The 19,469-nt window shown below is 40.6% G+C and overlaps 1 protein-coding gene across 1 annotated transcript; it reads left to right on the top strand.

Annotated features, from left to right (window-relative positions):
• The first annotated feature begins 2,197 nt into the window (after positions 1-2,197).
• On the top strand, positions 2,198-19,250 carry tes (testis derived transcript (3 LIM domains)). The gene is made up of 7 exons (XM_012814243.2): positions 2,198-2,398; positions 8,033-8,118; positions 8,509-8,749; positions 10,776-11,183; positions 11,824-12,039; positions 16,871-17,029; positions 18,860-19,250. Exons 1-7 carry the CDS (start codon positions 2,372-2,374, stop codon positions 19,076-19,078), a joined length of 1,356 nt encoding a protein of 451 aa, XP_012669697.2. The 5' UTR covers positions 2,198-2,371; the 3' UTR covers positions 19,079-19,250.
• The last annotated feature ends 219 nt before the right edge of the window (positions 19,251-19,469 follow it).

Raw genomic sequence — 19,469 nt, 5'->3', positions numbered from 1 at the left:
GATAAGATACCATTGGCCCTCTGGTCAGACTTTGGGAGTCTGGGAGTCCATTGTGTAGATTTGATCATTTTTAGTGTTTAAGTCTTTAAGGTTGAGTGTGTTTTCTGCCTTCGCTCCCACCATATCTTTAAGTTTCTAAGGCTTTTTCTGCACCCCCACAGCCTTTCTCACAGACAGAATTAATGTGCGCTCCATTTCTTGGGCATTTTGATGCAGAAACGTGCAGAAGTTTATTAGGGAAAGGTTTGGTTAAAGCCGACCAATAGCATTGGGGAACAAGCCCTTTAAACTGAATGTGTCAGATGAGATTACAATGTAGGAAGATGGCAATATCACCGTGGGTTCTGGGTAATGTAGGAAGATGGCAATATCACCGTGGGTTCTGGGTAATGTAGGAAGATGGCAATATCACCGTGGGTTCTGGGTAATGTAGGAAGATGGCAATATCACCGTGGGTTCTGGGTGATGTAGGAAGATGGCAATATCACTGTGGGTTCTGGGTAATGTAGGAAGATGGCAATATCACTGTGGGTTCTGGGTAATGGAGGAAGATGGCAATATCACCGTGGGTTCTGGGTAATGGAGGAAGATGGCAATATCACCGTGGGTTCTGGGTAATGTAGGAAGATGGCAATATCACCGTGGGTTCTGGGTAATGTAGGAAGATGGCAATATCACCGTGGGTTCTGGGTAATGTAGGAAGATGGCAATATCACCGTGGGTTCTGGGTAATATCACCAGGAGCGTTTTACAAGGAATAAACTGTAGTGCTTCTTCTGTTGTTTAAAACAACGACATTTTTAGGCTACTGTAAGACTTGTTTGATCCTTTTGATCGGTTTATTAACTATTAACTATTGTTAATCAGGGTAGGCTATGTGATTTTGAGGCGGTAAAAGAAGATGGTGTTTTCCTCACTTAGATTCCGTAAACGAATGATCTTTTTGTTGAAATCAATGTAGCCCATCTCAGCTCCTCCTTCCTTGCTGATACAAAATGTGTAGGCATAACGTCATGGGAGTGTGAAGGGAACATGATATTTTACTTAACAATGCATTATCGTTCAGTTAGAACAAAAACATTTATTTTGCCTTGGTAATATTACTATGCTGTTTTAAAATAACGATGAAATTGCATAGTTGTGTTTACAGTAATATACTTTTTTTCCGTCTCGGCTGTGAACACCAGAACTCTATCAGTCTCGGACCTACCATGGCTGCACACGGAAAAGACTTGCCAGAGGAATACAAAAATCTGATTGTGAGAAAAGGATACGGGGAGATAAGTGATCAACTAAAAATCAGTCGAAACGTTCCGTGGACTGTGTCAGAGAAACACAACCCCTCCACCAAAGAGCAGCTGAACACCTCTCCAGACAATTGGAGAAACACTGGTATGGTCCATGCCAAGGAGGGTTGAGTCTGTCATCAAAAATAAAGGTGGACATGAGAGGTATTGTACAGTGGTACAGGAGGTAGAGAAGTCGTTTAGTAATCAGAAGGTTGCTAGTTCAATTCCCTGTCGAAGCGTCCTTGAGCAAGACACTGAACCCCTAATTGCTCCTGATGTGCAGTGTGCCATCAGTGTAAATGTAAAAATGTGTATACATCCTTGTAAGTCGCTTTGGATAAAAGCGTCTGCTAAATGTAAAAATGAAAGGTGCACTGCTTGCATTCTGGGTTCCTACTGTGGGACCTGTATTTGTAAATCTGAACTGTCAGTTTTAATTTGAAATAAGGGCAAATACCCTACTGTTCAACCCTACTAAGCAATGCAATTACTGAAAATGGGGAACTGAATACACAGGAAAAATGAGCCTGGGCTACAGATGTGATATTATTTAAAATATCCATTTGTGTGTTATATATGTTTTAGTCATGAATATGTATTAATCAGTTACTTCTTTCTTGTATTAAAACGTTCAGGATTTATTTTCTTCTTCTTATCATTCTTAGAATTCTTAATTTGTATTTATGGAAGACTCCTCCATATGGCGAAAAGGCAAAGATCTTCAACCAGTTCTGGGTTCAGCATAGGTGCAAGCTCTTCATCTGACGAACTTCTCACTGTCTGACCAGCCATAGCAATTTTTTTGTGATTGTGTTGTATTGTTTTTCATATTTAATACAAGTATGCTCACCAAATGCCTACAATTGCGCACTATTGGCTATTCATTTCCAGCGGAAGAATTTTTTTTGTGGAGTGCAGTTACCAGAAACACCCACTTCTTACTAGCGGAAGTGAACACAATGGAGTCGTTCGTGGTCACGGTATAGGCAAGACATTACTTTTGTTTGTTGTTTTTTTTTCATTAGCCATTTGGTAGAGATTTTAAAGCATATTTCAGAGCAAACAAGACTGTGGTCAGCAAGATGGAAATACAAAAGGAAATGAAAAAGGTAACGTTGCATTGAGTGATCCTATAACGTTAGCTTACTCTTATTTAACATTTCAGGCAAAGTCTGCAAAGGTTGAGTTAAATAATCTATCCTTTACATAGCCTACAGCGTTGCTATTTGACTGACTCGAAAACCTTTGGTGAACTTTAAAAATATGACACCTGACAAGCAAATCTCCCGTGTTGGGCAAGTTCGAGTCTGCCTGTGTCTTCACATTTACATCGGCAGACGCTTTTATTCAAAGCGATTTACAATTGAGTGCAAAAATCAAGGTTCAGGAAGTTAGGAGACCTTGAAGTAGCCTAGCCTAAACGCTAAGTAGGCCTACTAATTCTGGTCAATCTGACAGTAAAATAGAGCAAGTTAGAGGTGCACAGTATGCCAGAGAGTAGTATGCGAAGGAGGTAGAGGTGAGGTGTTAGGAAGGTGATCTCGGATGAGTTGAGTCCTCAAGAGATTATTAAAAGTAGAGAGGACGCCCCTACTCTGATAGCTTGTACTACCATCGATGAACCACAAATGTGAAAAATCTGGAGGAAAGAAGACTGTATAAGTTCAAGTAGATGGGACCCAGTAGTCACTAAGCGAGCATAAGACAGCTCTAGCGGTTGGTGGTTGAAATTGTGAACGCTAGAGGAGTAGACATTTTTTCAAAAATAAGCCCTTAAATGGTGATTTCTGGTGAATTTTGGGGGAACAAATAGACAGATATAGACCGATTCAGGTGTCAAGCATTATGCTACAATCATGCTCTTAGAAAATACTGGAATGTCCACCTAGGCTAAATGTGAGAGAATGAATGGGGTTTTGGAAAATGAACACCAGCGATGGGCGTAGTTAAATAACTGTTGAGAGGACCCCACTTTTTATAGTTAGATGCCATAAAAATACACTTAGTATTTTATTTAGTAGTATACTTGTTCAGTATTTGAAAGTGTCCTCTACATAGAAGGCATTTGACTTCGCCTGGTCAAGGCGAAAACTGTCCAGATGCGGTTTTACACGCCTACTTACAGCCCTAAAGCTATGATATGTCCCTAGAAGGAAACAAGCTGTTTTCCCTTTTTAGTGAGCTCATTAATAATGATGATGAGCTCTGCTCTGATTGGTCAGTTACAGTGAGGCATCGCAATGGCTCATACAGAAAGGAACATGTTGAAATAAACTGCTGTGGGAGTTGACCCATGGAGTGTTTAGGCACATAACCATAGACATCTATCTATGTGTATGCAGCTAACTGTGTATATTTGAGACGAGGAGGAGGAAACAGATGTTGAGGAACAGCCAGTAATTCTAAGTAATGATTGGTCAAGACCAGTCACCTGACCGGAACGGACCTTTACTTTTCTGTTGTCGGTTTGCCTGACTTTTAAACAATCGTTTTTTTTAATTTTGTATTATGTGTGAAGTTATACGGGTAAATACATAACTGACTTGTTAACTGAACTTTTACGAAGTTATACGGCTAAATACAAAACTGACTTGTTAATCGAACTTTTACACCGTGTCAAATAAGATGTTTATAGCTAACGTAAATAGATTAAGCATTAGGTTAGGTCGTTAGTCAAACTATTGCCATCTTGGCTTTGCTGTTTATTTCACATGGGGTTTATTTTTGACAACACGTCACTTACCTTGAACGTCTGCCGCTCAATGTGATGGAAGTGCTTGCACTTACTGGCCGTAACATTATGCGCAATGCAAATTATACAAAATCATATTATTGAAATGACTTCCCGAAAATGTCATACAAAAAGACGTTTTTTTTTTTTTTTAAACAAGAAGCAGACAACTGAGTCTCATGTTCAAATTCCTTTATTTAAGAAATGTCGTATTCCATAGTGAATAGTCTTCATTTGGTGATAGAAATGATTGAAACTGGGGGCTGGAGCATGTCATCACAGCTGAGGAAGAGATTCCGCATGAATGTATGGAGAGAGGGTGTAGGTCAGGTGTAGTATTTTTTTGCTTGAAATGCCCATCCCTACTTTATACAACTTTTAAATGTCTAGTAGTGCCCGCATCACAACTACATGCCATGACTTAACGTTCAATAAACTACGGTTAATAGGGGTTTGTTCTATTGTTTATTATTTTTTTTTACTTACATGAAATACTGTAATGTGGTTTATATATGGTGCAGTTAATAGTCTGGAAAATACGGTAGTTAAATAAACTCGAGACTTGAGAATAAGGGAGAGAGAAAATAACTCGAGACAGGCATAGAGCAGGCAGAAAGCGTCTAGTCAGGAAGAGGTCTAGGCAGAAAGCGTCTAGTCAGGAAGAGGTCTAGGCAGAAAGCAGAAGATTGATTATAAATTATTTTAGATTTAGACTTTTACATTAATGTTATGACACAATCATGATGATATGCTAACAAAATGTTCTAGCATACCTTGTCAGTGGATCGTATTTTTTGTGTTGTTTTTAGCATTATGCATGGATGTCTCCATAAGGCTTAAAAAGCACATTTTGTTGGCCTGCAAGGGTTAAATCCAAGCACATTAAGATGTAGGAGTAGATCAAGAAATGCAAACACATTGGAATGTGCGTCAGTCATGCAAAAAAAAAAAAAAAAAACAGGCTACAGAAACAAACGTACCACAATAGTTATTTTCCACCTGTTTAATCAGCTTTGGAGCAGTCCCCTCTTTTGCCTCTCTCAGTTCTCTGTTGTCCGATTCTATCCTGTCCATTCACCATACTATGCTGTTCAGTTCAGTTCTTTTCTTTTAAAAATGCATTTAGCAGGGCTACCAGCTGTTTGTTTTGGTTCTGACTTGAAGGTTATCTTGCAGGAGTATCGTCCCCTCCGTACTCAAGCTTCAGCGTTAGTTTGGGAGCCATCGTCGGATACGTTGGTAGGAGAATATAGCTAAATTGCGCACAAGATTGATTGAAGTGGCCTCAAAACATAAACCAAACAAACAAGACTCCTGTAGCCTAAGTCTATGTTCTTTGAACCCAAGTTAACACTCATGGGTCACTAAATCAAATAATACAGACATTTCGCCTAGCTAGAAACTAAATATATATTTAGAGCTTTGTGAGGAGAATACAACTGTAATAATTTTTTATCAAAATGTGTGTCTTTATCTGTTTATCAAATTGATGTTTACCGACCAAATATTACTCCCTCTTATAGCTTGGCCTTTTCCCGCAAATAGTGACGGCTGTGAAAACATTGTTTTCCTCATCACCACCACCATTAAGTCCTGTATATATGCGCAGACTAGGCAATCAAGGCCTGCCCTCACCTTTTCTTCTCCTCCCCTCCTGGTTTAGACTGTCTCCGCTGTAGGATGCTGCTGTAGTCTCTCCACCTGATCTACTTGCAGAAACCCTCTGCCTACACCTACCCATCTCCCCACCACACTGCCTACATTAATTCTACCCCACTCATGATACATCTATATACTCTGTGCTAGCCTATTTACCCCGTAATGTAAATAATTGCCATAATCAACATAGTTTTCTGTTTCATTGCTCTCCTTACCCTTGTAAGAGCAACACACTGTATACCCACTAAGCTGTTCTACACACACACGCACACGCACACGCACACACACACACACACACACACACACACACACACACACACACACACACACACACACACACACACACACACACACTGTATACCCACTAAGCTGTTCTAAGATACTTCAATGCTCTCTCCCCACTTATCCACTATTAAGTATGTATGTATCATGTATACACCATCTTTATGTTTGTATGTATCGTGGACATTTGCCACATGTATGCTAGCATGCTTATCCTGATACGTGTATACATTCATCTGCCATGTTTCTGCTTCTCCCCCCTCCTTCTCTTCTCGCCTCCATTCTTGCCACCCCACCCCACCCCCCCTCCCCCTCCACTTTTTCTATCGCTACCTCTCTACCCTGCCGGCTCGAAGCAGATGCCCCCCCCCCCCTTAAATGATTATCTGAATGAAAATGATGGGGATTAGAGTGCGTTACATTGTTTGAGTACAGGTTGTGCTTTGGCATTCACATGAAGCACAAATGAAGCTATTGCATAAAACACACTACCCAAACATCAGCCGACTTCATCATGTTCTTTTATCATGCCCCAGCTGACAAAATGTGCTGTATAAGGAGGTCACCACATCATTTCTGTCATTAATATCTCAACATAGTTAGAACACAATGGTGTATTGATTATTTGATTCATTATATGGACCAAGCATTGGGTTCACTGCGATGCTTCTCAATAGCGAAAAGGGACAACTGAAATCCACCTAATCGAAGCAGAAGTACAGCTGCTAGAGAGAAACGATACAATCATCATTGATGGGTTAATGTACGTGTATACACAGAGAAATTGTCATTATGGGCTATTTTGTGTAGAATATGAGACAAAGAATGAACTAAATCTGTTGTAGAATATGTCCGTATCGTAATAAAACATGGAGAAGGTGAAAGGCTTGACTGTATTAGACAGACAATACACACAGCACTTTGAGAAACATCTCAAAGGTGACTCATGGTCCTGATTGGCTTTTCCTGGTGAATGACTGGTCTCCAGAAAGTTAACTTGATGACATTTGTAAATGAATGGTCCTTTGCCATACACCCTTGACCAGCAGAGCTCTGTTTCTGTTTGGTATTTTGAAGTGTGTGTGCACACACTTCTAGATGTTTATTCTCTCTCAGATTACGGAATAGAGTAGAGCCCAACAATAGAGCTGTGAAAGGAGAGAGATTCGGTTTCCAATAGAACTTAAACCCGAAAATAGAGCCTAAAAAATAGGCCCACACCATAGAACTTAGGCAAGCCTGAAACCTCGAGCTCAAAGCCTCGATCATGGAGAGAGAGCATGGCTTCACATAAAGATTCACCAGCTTCTCTGATTGGAACCGAGAAAGTCTGAGTTTAAGTATGCTAGGTCTGGAGAGGGCATTTATCACAGGGCCCAACTGACATAGGCCCCACTGAGTCAGGAGAATCACCAGGCTACTATCATCATGTTATTCTGCCAATTAAGAGTAGATATCTAGCACAGCAGTGACACTGAACTCTCTCTCTCTCACACACACACACACACACACACGCACACACACACACACACACACACACACACACACACACACACACACACACACACACACACACACACACACACACACACACTGTCCCAATAACATTTTATTCTTATCTCTAAGAACACAAGGACAGGATATACTCAGTGATACGGATATCATAAGAACATAAATTAACACATGAGAACACACAAACATTCAGGCATTCTTCTACTTAACTTTAATTCTGAATATCAGAAAACGAAGGACTGTGAGTGTAAGAATCATACGACAAGAATTCTGATTTGCACTCCTTCAAACATTTGTTTTGAGTGAGGAGTATGAAATCATATAGGTCACTAGTAGACCGCTTGCCTGGTGCACATTTAATACAACAAATTAAATTTGACATTGGAAGCCCTGTTTAAAGTTTGTTTAGAGTTCTTTAAAGTGCCTGAAGATAGCTCCAGAGTAGAGTCCGCTAGTACATTCAGAAATGTAGAATGGTTTGCTTGTGCTTTGTGCTTGTAGATAATGATAATAGGGAAAAAGGTAATACCTGGCTCAGTATGCTCTGATGTCTCCACAGATGACCCTTGGCCATGAGATTGGAGCCGGTGCCATGTGTTTGAAATGCAAGGACAAGTGTGAGGGCTTTGAGCTGCACTTCTGGAGGTAAAGTCCTGCCCTTTTAGTCAGTAGACACTCATTATGAGGGCTTTGAGCTGCACTTCTGGAGGTAAAGTCCTGTCCTTTTAGTCAGTAGACACTCATTATGTGCCCTTTAGCCGCAACTGCTTGTGTTAATATGGTTCTTTTCTAAATTTGCTTAACATTTTTGTTTCTTCTTACATATTTTAAACTTTGGAGATACATTCCCTTATAGCCAGGGAAAAGATTCCAGGACAATTTCTCCATTTGAAATGTAGTTGTCTTTAAGTTAAACATTCCTGTAATAGCTTCTGATATGTCATTTTTTTTTTATATGAAATAACACGATCCACTGATGCATGCAGATTAAACCCTTTTAAGGAATCAGGCATAACAGTTTACTTTTTTTTGTAGGAAGATTTGTCGCAATTGCAAATGTAGCCTTGAGGACCATGATGTGCAGATGGCTTCAGCTGAGAGCAAGAAGGTGGGCAAACTGTTCGAGGACACCAAGTATACTGGGCTCATAGCCAAACTGAAGACTGATGGCATTCCTGCGTACAGAGGCAATAAGGTCACCTTTCCAGAACCAGCCAAAGGCATTGGGAAAGTGGTCACCTTCGAGTGGGCACCCCGAGTGGCCAATCAGCACCTGGTAAGATCTTTGTCCCCTTTTCTGATTTGAATAGCTTTCTTTTTCTATGTGAAGAAAAACAGAGTGAAGAAAATATGCTCAGGGTTTGTTACATGAACTTCATTTCAAAACAATAGTGAGGCATTCAGAAAGTACTGCATGTCCAAGACCAAAGTGAGTCCGACTGAAGTGAATATATTCTTTACACTTCACCGTATAGAGATTGTAGAAAGTACAAGTTGCCTTCTGCCCTGGAGTGTGCTTGCACATGTGCAGGTCACACTAGTAGAGATGTTCATGCAAATATCTCGATATCTAGCGTCATTTCATGGGATACAAGTCCCATCATCAGGGGTGTCACTCGGCCTATTTGGTTTGGAATTGAACCCCCCTAAATGTAGCCCCCCCCCCAAATAAATGTGCTTCACTTGATTAAAGCTATCAGTATATCTAAAGTTTGAATTGTCGTTAAAAACCGATCTGCTACTGCAGCGTTGTGTTTCCAGTAACACAGGATGGGCGCTGGGAGTAATGGGAAGGCATACTGGAGCTTTGCCTTCGGCTGTGCAGAGTAGGCACTCCTAAGGCTGTAGCACTCTCTGCTCATGATTGATAGCATCACCAACTTAGGCATTACCTTCTTATCAGCTGAAATAGTAAGTATTTGAAGTAAAGTAATCCCTTAAAAAAAAAGAACAAAAAAATAAATCAAGTGTGGGGACATGTTCAGTGTTTACAGCCATCTCTCATTTCGTTTGTTCTTTATTACGCTACAGCTAAAGAAAATAACATGTTACACTGCATCAAGATTAGTTCTACTTAGGCTACAGTTGGCAGGATTGTTGTAAAAAGGTAGGTAGAATAATGCTAGATCTCATATTTTGCCTTCATGTATTATAGTATTATTATAGAGGGAGCCCGGACTTAATCCCAGACTGCAGCAGACGAGAGAGAAGCACTATTAAACACATCGCACAAGGTTTATATAGATAGAAGTTAATCTTATGCTGACACCATAAATGTTTAACATCTCAGTCAAAATACTAAAAGTCCTCGACTGAGCTTCTTGTCTTCCAAAGATGTCTGTTCTTACCAGGGTCGAGAAAGCACATTTCGACCCTGTCACCACTGAGTTCTCCCAAACATGCTCTTGCACATATGACTAAGTGGCACCTAATAATCTAAGTTACACACACACACAGAAACAGAGAAAAGCCATATTCCTGCTTACATAAGCACACGATTCATACAAGGTACATATTAATACAAAGCACTTAATTAATATATTCTGAAGTCATTAACAGTGTTTCAAAATGATCTCCGTCAATTTCAGTGTGTGTATCAGTACTCTTTGTAGATTTTCAGCACATTTTAACAATACTGTGATAATACTGATAAACGTGATAATTTTGGTCACTATAATTGTGATTATTAAAATTTCATTCCATTTCATCTCTACTGTGTAGATTTGTGCTACAAGTTGGTAACCGTGCAAAATATTTTGACAAAAACTCACTATAATTCTTTAAAAATCAGAAGCTAAAGGCTGCACTATTAACTTCGCAGTGACAGATGCAGCCATAACTGCCGAAAATGATATCAAAATGTCTGTTCAGTCTCCAAGAAGACATCATTATACAGATAGTGACCGTGCTCTTGTCTATTCTGAGCATACATGTAGAACTGGAATGAGAATGGTCGTGGTACATTAGTGTGGTTATGGTTGGATGCTTTCAACACACTCATTGTAGGGAAGCTCCAAGGCATGGCATTTTCACTTATACGGAATGAAAAATATAGTTGCACTGTGCATGAATTTCACACCTCTCTTTCACACTTCTCAAAACTCCAAAGTATTTTAGACATTGTATTGTAGACTACCATCAATTGAAAGGGGAAGTCCTGAAAACGCTCACCTTACCTTTCGGTTGTACCAAATAAAGCATCACAATTACTGGAACATTTACTTTCATCCATGTTTCTATCTTCTATCTAATACATTTTTTTTTTCAAATGTCTAACCATGGATACTCTTTCATCATTACAGGTAGAAAGATACATGGAGCTGTTACCTCCTGAGAAGCGACCCGTTTCTGGTACTCAAGGTGCTGAGTATCGCAAGCGGCAGATGGCCAAACAGCTTCCCGAGCATGACCAGGACCCCTCGCACTGCCATGAGCTCTCCCCAGGAGAGGTCAAGATCATGCAGCAATATGTACGAAAGTGCAAGGATGAGGCTCTCGGTGTGGGAGACCTCAAACTGCTGGAGGAGTTGGTCGGTGGGGTAACACCGTCAGGAGCGGAGGGACACGCTGCCCAAGGGGGCAAAAGTTGTCCTGAAACTGATTTGAAAGATGGAACCAGGTCTTTGCCTGAACCAGAACCACAAGCTTATAAAGCAACCATCTCTACAACTGGATCAGCTGGTGCCCAAGGAAATTCAGGCAAAGACTACGTAAGTCAAATGTGCATCTGCAGGTTGAAGTGAGTTCAGGGTAGTCAATCTTGCCAGATCTACTTGTATGCTTTTGGAGTGCAGAGTGTGAACTCCTCCTTCTTGATGAGTGGGCCACTATCCCACTGCACATGGTTTGGAAACTGAATAACCTCATTCCTAGAGGGTTTGGAAATGTTTTAAAGGCAAAGGGTGGGCTCATCCTCATTACAGATTTGTGTTTGCTTCCGATATTTTCTATACATTGCCCCCCCCCTTGTTAATATGCACGCACATTCTAAATTAAATTAAACATTTCCAGCCTCAGGCAGATGGGTCCCCCCTGTATGAGCTGGGTTCTGCTGAAGGTCTCTTCCTCTTAAAGGGGAACTCTTCCATGCAGAAGTGCTTTCGCTAGGGGGTTCAGGTGCCTAGAGACAACTTCAATTGTTATTGGCGCTATAAATAGAATTGAATTGAAATTTGTTATTGGCGCTATAAATAGAATTGAATTGAAATTGTTATTGGCACTATAAATAGAATTGAATTGAAATTGTTACATCACTTTTGTGCTTCCAAGCGGATATGTATAATCAGTTTTGGCTGGTGTAAATATTTTGACCTGTTTTTGATTTATGTTTCTTGTTTCTCCATCCTGCAGTTGTGCTTCCACTGCCACCAGGAGATGAGAGAAGGGACCCCAGCGGTGTACGCAGACCGTGCCGGCTATGATAAGCTCTGGCATCCAGCGTGCTTCGTGTGCTGCGTCTGCACTGAGCTGTTGGTGGACATGATCTACTTCTGGAAGAAAGACAAGCTCTACTGTGGTCGCCATTATGGAGAGAGCGAAAAACCCCGATGTGGAGGCTGTGACGAGGTCAGAGCCACTTTATACAAGGAATTAAGTAAAGAATGAGACATTTATCATTACATAGTCTTTTAGAAAGAATAATTCACTTTAGAAAGACTTTGGAATTGTACTTCATCAGCAATTCTGAAAACTATTTTTCTGATTTTGTATGCATTTTTTAAACAATATTTACAATTTTTTTTTAGTGTATGGCCCACTGTTTAATGGTAATAGATAATGTATGACACGGTGTTCGGGTAGCAAAAAGTAACACGCGTTCGATGTACTAATATGTTACACCTCATTGCATTATTTTCTGCTACCCAAATGGTGTGAAGTCTTGCATTATGTTAATTTGCAGATTTTCATAATTTCCACATTTTGAAACACTAAAACCAATATTGTTTGTAAAACTACTTCTTACCACACATATAGCCTTTCTCAACTTACAAACTGCTGTTATTAGTTCTAAAGGGATGGTTCCTATGGCCAAAGTCCAGTCATTAGTTTCATACCTCTTGTTGCCAAGCTAGCATATCCCAACATTCTGTTGAGCCTTAGCTTGGCCCAAATGTAGTGTAACAGTACTAAAAGCTATTTCAGACAAAGGGAACATGTTGCTACTGTCTGGACTTCCATCACAACGCAGTAGGAAATTCATCCAAACCAATGAAAAAAAAAAAGACAGAGAGGCCTTCATTCATTTGTGTTTAGAAACTAACACCGATGCCTGATGATGCCAGTAATGCTTTAGACCAGAGGCTCTCAACCTTCTTTGAATGAACACCCTCCTATGTGATATTCCTGTCAGTATTTGTAATAATCTTCCAAATAATCTTCCCACAAATACTCACAACCAAAATACATCACAACCTAAGCCCGCATTACACAACTGAATTACATATAGACACATTTTTTGTTGCAGCGGATAAAAAAAAAGATTGCCAAAATATTGGAAGCAGAAGTTACTTATGACTGAACGATGTATTCTAGTTAAGAAAGCGGTGGTTATATTTCTATTGATATTTGAATATGATTAGGCTACATGACATTTATCACATATTGTTATCACATGAGATCAGGTGTTGGCAATATCTCCACATCATTTTCCCACTTTACCTAAAATACATGTACAGACTAGCATTTGAACACGGTCATTAAATTATGTAAGCAGGAACATTACAGTTACAAAGCACTACAAAAGGTTAATGCTACGTGTTGTCATTGCCCAATGAAACAAGCGAACAACCACCAAAAATTCACTACATTGCATCCGCTTTTGTGGTGGGTGTAAATGGTGTTCTTTTAAAAAAGCAAACTTAAAATAAAAATACGGTCTTTCGTTCACTGTGAGGATAGATGCTACTGACACCAGTAGTGACACCGCCTTATCACAGAAAGCAGATGTTTTGTTATCACCCCCAAAAGCAAACAATTGTGTTTATTTATTTATTTGTTTGTTGAATTGCTGGCACCAACAATCTTTTTTCCTCAGATGGAGAGATGGGATGCCTTATGCTTATTGCTGTGTTGCTATGATTCTCAGATTAAGTCCTTTTCGTAAGCAGTGTTATTACTGGAAAATAGCCTACTCGTAATGTAGGAAGGTAACTAAATCCAAAACAATTGTTTATATGTGATGAGATGCTCGCTGTCTCCTGTTTTTCACTCTAGCCCATTTCAGCCATTTTACTGGGTTAGGTTGCAAAAACAATGAGTTGAAAAATATTGTTTAAAATGTATTTATTTGCAAACTCACGAAAAGCAAACCAAACAATTCAATGCAGTTGTATTTATATAGTGCCAGAAAGAATTTAAATGGTCTTAATGCACATTGATTGTCTCAACAATTCAAATTTAGATCGTCAGTCTCTTAGCCAATAAAAAAGCAGTCATCGCTCATGTGCATGACGGGTAGGGGGAACATGAATAAATCATACACTTATCAGGATGAGCACGCTAGCATACATTTGGTAGATGTACACAGCATGCATGTGGTAAATGCACAAAATACATACAAACATAAGATGGTATATATACATGCTACATACAAATTGATGGAGGAGAAGGTGGGGAGAGAGCTTTCAAGTATTGTAGAACAGCTTAGTGGGTATACAGTGTGCTCATAAGGTTTCTATTACAGGGGGAAGTAAAATAATGGAACAGAAAACTATGTTGATGGTGGAAATGATTTACATTGCAGGAAAATGCTAGCACAGAGTATGGGGTAGAATAAATGTATGACTGTGGTGTGGGGGTGAGTAGGGGTAGGCCGAGGGCTTCTACAAGTGTGTCAGGTGGAGAGACTGGAGAGACTACAGCAGCGAAGATTGTCTAGACTAGGAGGGGAAGAAAGAGACAAAAGTGAGTGGGTAGAGTAGAGTTTGGCTTCCAATACGTGTATGTGTAATTGGATATGGATATGGTGATGAGGAATTCAGCCATCAGCATTTGCGAGCAAAGGTCATGCTATAAGAATGAGAAAATTTGGTTAGAAAACATCAATTTGATAAACAGGTAAAGAGATAGATTTAAGGAATCCATTAACAGTAGGTAATATGGCCCTCTAGGGCAAGGACCAAGCATCTAAAGGACAGACAGGGATGGGAGAGAGAGAGAGAGAGAGAGAGAGAGAGAATTTTGAATTTTATAAAAAAAACTTTTTATTAGGTAAACAGCATTGCAAACAGTGTTTTACACATTATTCAAAAGGAAACAAAACATCAAAAACAAAATCATCATCATCATCATCAACTGAGCACACAGCTTTTTCACAGCACCACTGTGCAACAAAAGTATCCAAGTCATTCATTGCTTTGTAGAAACAAAAACCGAGTGAGACTCTCGACATCAGCAGATTCCTTAAAACAGGTACCACATGACAAAAATGAAACAAGGCTCAAATTCTCCCAACACACGGGCAAACAATAATTCATCATTTAGCACAGGGCAACATTTAATTTATTCAGTTTTAAAAAAGTCGTACAAAATAAATCGCTAACACCATTTAAATGTAGAGAGCCACACTTGATGGTGTTACACATACTGAAAAAACTAAGTAGACTTTATTTTTCCACGCAACTTTTTTCTCAACTTGCTCATTATTTTCCGGAGACGAAACACCGCCGTATCCTCAAACACACCCTCCCTTATCCACCAGGCAGCGTCGCTAATAAACTGCGAGCAGTCTGGAAAATGCAGTTCAACCTCCACGTTCCGCATCCCCTTCGTGACATGTAGGAAAGTATTAATGCTATCTGCAGTATATGTCCTATCTTCGCTGGAGAGCTTTACATCTCCCTGTGAACAATCGGACCAGTTTGAATCCATGGATTCGCAATCGCTATCATTTGTGTGTTCATCTTTCTTTATTTTAGTCACGTTAATCTCCGGGCCCATTTTTCTCTTCACCGGGGCTTTGAAAACTGGGTCTATGTCGATAGCCTCCACCACATCCACTGACGTTTGAGGGACTGTCAGTGTCTGTATTGAAGGCCCCTTTTTATTTCCAGGTTCACATGATCCAGCCGCAGCTAGCTCTTCTGCGACAAAGATAGCGACAGCAGGCTCCATCACCACCGACTCACCCGCCACGGCTTCGGGGCCAAGCACAATCAGACAATCCCCCTCAAGTCCGCTTCCCTCGGTCCCATCCACCGAGGGTTCTACCTCAGTGACTGGGGGAACGACTGTGGAGGACTCATTAGTTTTAGCTGGAGTTTTCTCCTTTTCAGTGTTGGCATTTTTGCCAGGACAATAGCGACCAATGTGTCCTGCTCCACCGCAACTGAAACATTTCAACGCAGTGTCTGACGTTGCATACACCACATAATCGAACCCTTCCACCCTTAGCTTCAGTGTTAGCTCAATCTCCTCCATGCCACTATTAAGGACCATGTACACTTGTCTTCTAAACGACACTAGATGTCGAAGAAGGGGCGATTTACATCCCAGAGGGATTTTTCGAAAATGTGAAACCAGCTGGCCATGCTGTTGCAATTCTTTAGCAATAAGCTCATCTTTGATGAACGGGGGTACATTTGAAATGATTACTTTCTTGGCGGGGGTACTGAGTGGGAGGACTGGAGTGAGGGAATCATTGAGTACTATACCCTGAACAATTACCTGATTAGCCTTATCAATTGTGCTGAGAAACAGCACAACCGCATTGTTCATTCGTGAAGCCGACTTCACGTTTTCGTGACCAATAATTTCACCAACCGCTAAACTACAATCTTCTACACTCGCGCTGCACTCCACCTTCACTCCGTGCCGCCGAGTTAGTTTTTCAAATTCCATGCTTCCCGCGGCGGCCATGCTCCCAGCAAAAGCCGGTTGCAGACTCCACGGGCAAACAATCCGTGATATTTACAACACCAAACTAAACCAAAACCCAGTAATTGTAAAACTAAGTGCATGCACACATAAACAACAAGTACATATAAACAACACACAAAGTTAGAAAAGTTAGAATTAGACTCACACACGCGTTCAGCCGCTCACTCACTCACTCACGCATGCGCTCAGAGAGAGAGAGAGAGAGAGAGAGAGAGTTCCCGACAGCTATCAGAACATTAAACTCAGATGGGAATTCAATGTGTAATATTAACACTTCAGTCACTTTATTCTACTTAGTCACTTCTTCCATCCCAGGCACCTATGCACCTTATTCATGTGTATCTATTATTTATTTGGCCACCAGGGGGGTGCTTGTACTCCACACCACTGCACTTGTTGTTATTTGTTAGTTATTGTATTGTGTTTAATTGGTTCAGAATGACTTTTTCCCCATTAAGTTTTGGTCTCAGTGGTAAACTATGGAAAAAGTGTGTTCAACTGTGACACATTTGTTTTTCAGCTGATCTTCAGTAATGAGTACACCCAAGCTGAGAGCCAGAACTGGCACTTGAAGCACTTCTGTTGCTATGATTGTGACTGTGTCCTGGCTGGGGAAACCTATGTGATGGAGAAGGATAAACCTGTCTGCACGACCTGCTACATGAAGAACTATGCAATGGTGAGCACCTCTTACAAAGCATTGGCTTTTTTTGAGCCTTTATTGTTTTGTGTGGAAAAAGCTGGTTGCATGCCTATCTAGAGGTCCGTGGATACAGATTACAGATAGTTATTTACATCAATTATTTCACAGTATGTCAACATCCACAGAGTAAAGTGCTCATTTCAAATTGATGGATGAAGGGAGACTGCTTTGATGCATTGTCTACATGTCTCACAAAAAGGGGCAGTTGCACAAAAACACTTACCTGATTCAAGTTCTTATGCTTCACTTTACTTGCAGTGCCTTGCATAAGTATTCACCCCCTTGGATGTTTTACCCTTTTTTGCTTTCATAAATCAATCATGGTCAATATAAGTTGGCTTTTTTGAATTTTTCTTTTTACAAAAAAGCCCTCTTTAATGTCAAAGTGAAAACAGATGTCTACACAATAATGTCAATTAAATAAAAATATGTAATGAAAAATCAGTGATTGCATAAGTATTCACCCCCTTCAAGTCAGTATTTAGTAGATGCACATTTGGCTGCAGTCACAGCACTGAGTCTGTGTGGATAAGTCTCAATCAGGCTTGCACATCTGGACACTGCAATTTTACTCCATGTTTCTTTGCAAAACTGCTCAAGCTCTGTCAGGTTGCGCGGAGATCGGGCATGAACAGCCCTTTTCAAGTCCAGCCACAAATTCTCCATTGGATTTAGGTCTGAACTTTGACTCGGCCACTCCAGAACATTCACCTTGTTGTCTTTAAACCATTTCTGTGTACCTTTCACTGTATGCTTCGGGTCATTGTCTTGCTGGGAAAAAAAACTTCTCCCAAGCCGTAGTTCTCTTGCAGACAGAATTAGGTTGTCCTCCAGGATTTCCCTATATTTTGCTGCATTCATTTTACCCTATATCTTTACAAGCCTTCCAGGGCCGGCTGCCGAGAAGCATCCCCACAGCATAATGGTGCCACCACCATGCTTCACAGTGGGGATGGTGTGTATGTGGTGATGTGCAGTGTTTGGTGTCCGCCAAACATAGCGTCTTGTCTGATGGCCAAAAAGCTCCACTTTGGTCTCATCAGACCACAGAACTTTCTTCCACTTGACCATGGAGACTCCCACATGCCTTTTGGCGAACTCTAGTCGGTATTTAATATGAGTTTTCTTCAACAGTGGCTCTCTTCCATAAATCTCAGATGCTGAAGCTTGTAACTCCTCCAGGGTAGTCATAGGTGTCTTGGTGGCCTCTCTCACTAGTCTCCTTCTTGCACGGTCACTCAGTTTGTGAGGACGGCCTGCTCTTAGCAGATTTACACATGTGCACAAATTCTATGCATTCTATGTCGATGGTGGCAATTATTTACATTGCAGGTAAATGCTAGCATCGAGTTTGTGGTAGAATTAGTACATGACAGTGTGGTGGGGGTGGGTAGGTGTAGGCTGAGGGTTTCTGCTGGTAGATCAGGTGGAGAGACTACAGCAGCATCCCCCAGTGAAGATAGTCTAGACTAGGAGTGGAAGAAAGAGACAAAGTGAGTGGGTAGAGTTTGGCTGCTAATACGTGCTTAATGGATATGGTGATGAGGAACAAGGTTTCCACTGCTTTCCAGCATTTGCGAGCAAAGGTCATGCTATAAGAGGGAGAAGGAGGTTCATGAGAATGCTATTATTGCCTTTTAGTGTGGTGCGAAGATTGGATTCCAGATTCCAGACCAAACTGATGTCATTACTCTCCAACCTTCAGGGGTTTAAAAGCGATTACACACTGTTGAATGATTGTGTTCTGTTGTATTCTATACCTACATGTTAAACATACCTTATCTTGTATGTTCTGTGTGTCCTCAGATCTGCGTGGCTTGTCAGACTCCCATTGAACCTGAGGCTCAGCGTGTGTCCTACGGAGAGAGCCACTGGCATGCAGAGCCAAAGTGTTTCCAATGCTCCGGTTGTTCCAAGTGTCTTATTGGTCAACGTTTCATGGCTATGAAAAACATGCTTATTTGCTCTGTGGAGTGCAAGAAAATCCTTCAGAAGACCAACCCTCCCACAAATGTTGTCATCTGAAATGAGGGCATGGATACTGTTTATTTGACGAGGAGATGTGTGGCCTTAGTGCTTGTCCTACTGAATGCTTAATTAGAATACTGTACCTGTATTTGACCAGTAGCTGTTTTTACTAGTGCGGTACCTGATGGCATATCTATCACACAGTAATGCAATAAAAGAATTGACAGTGTTTAGTGTCTTTTGGGTGCTCAAAAAAGTGATGTGATGAACCATAGATATGGAGCAGCAGAGCAGAAGTGTTTTATGTTAAGTTGTGCCTAGAGGTTAGGGAGGCCTTATGACTTGTTTAGGCTGGGAAACCTGAATTTCATATTTTATTAAAATCTATCTAAAAAATTGTATTAAGCACAATATTTCCCAACATGGTAAAAGGATATATGGTTAAGGT

The sequence above is a fragment of the Clupea harengus genome, chromosome 3 (assembly GCF_900700415.2).
Source record: "Clupea harengus chromosome 3, Ch_v2.0.2, whole genome shotgun sequence".
Taxonomy (NCBI): domain Eukaryota; kingdom Metazoa; phylum Chordata; class Actinopteri; order Clupeiformes; family Clupeidae; genus Clupea; species Clupea harengus.
The sequence above is the reverse complement of the archived record's forward strand: the minus strand, read 5'-3'. Positions and strand labels throughout refer to the sequence as shown.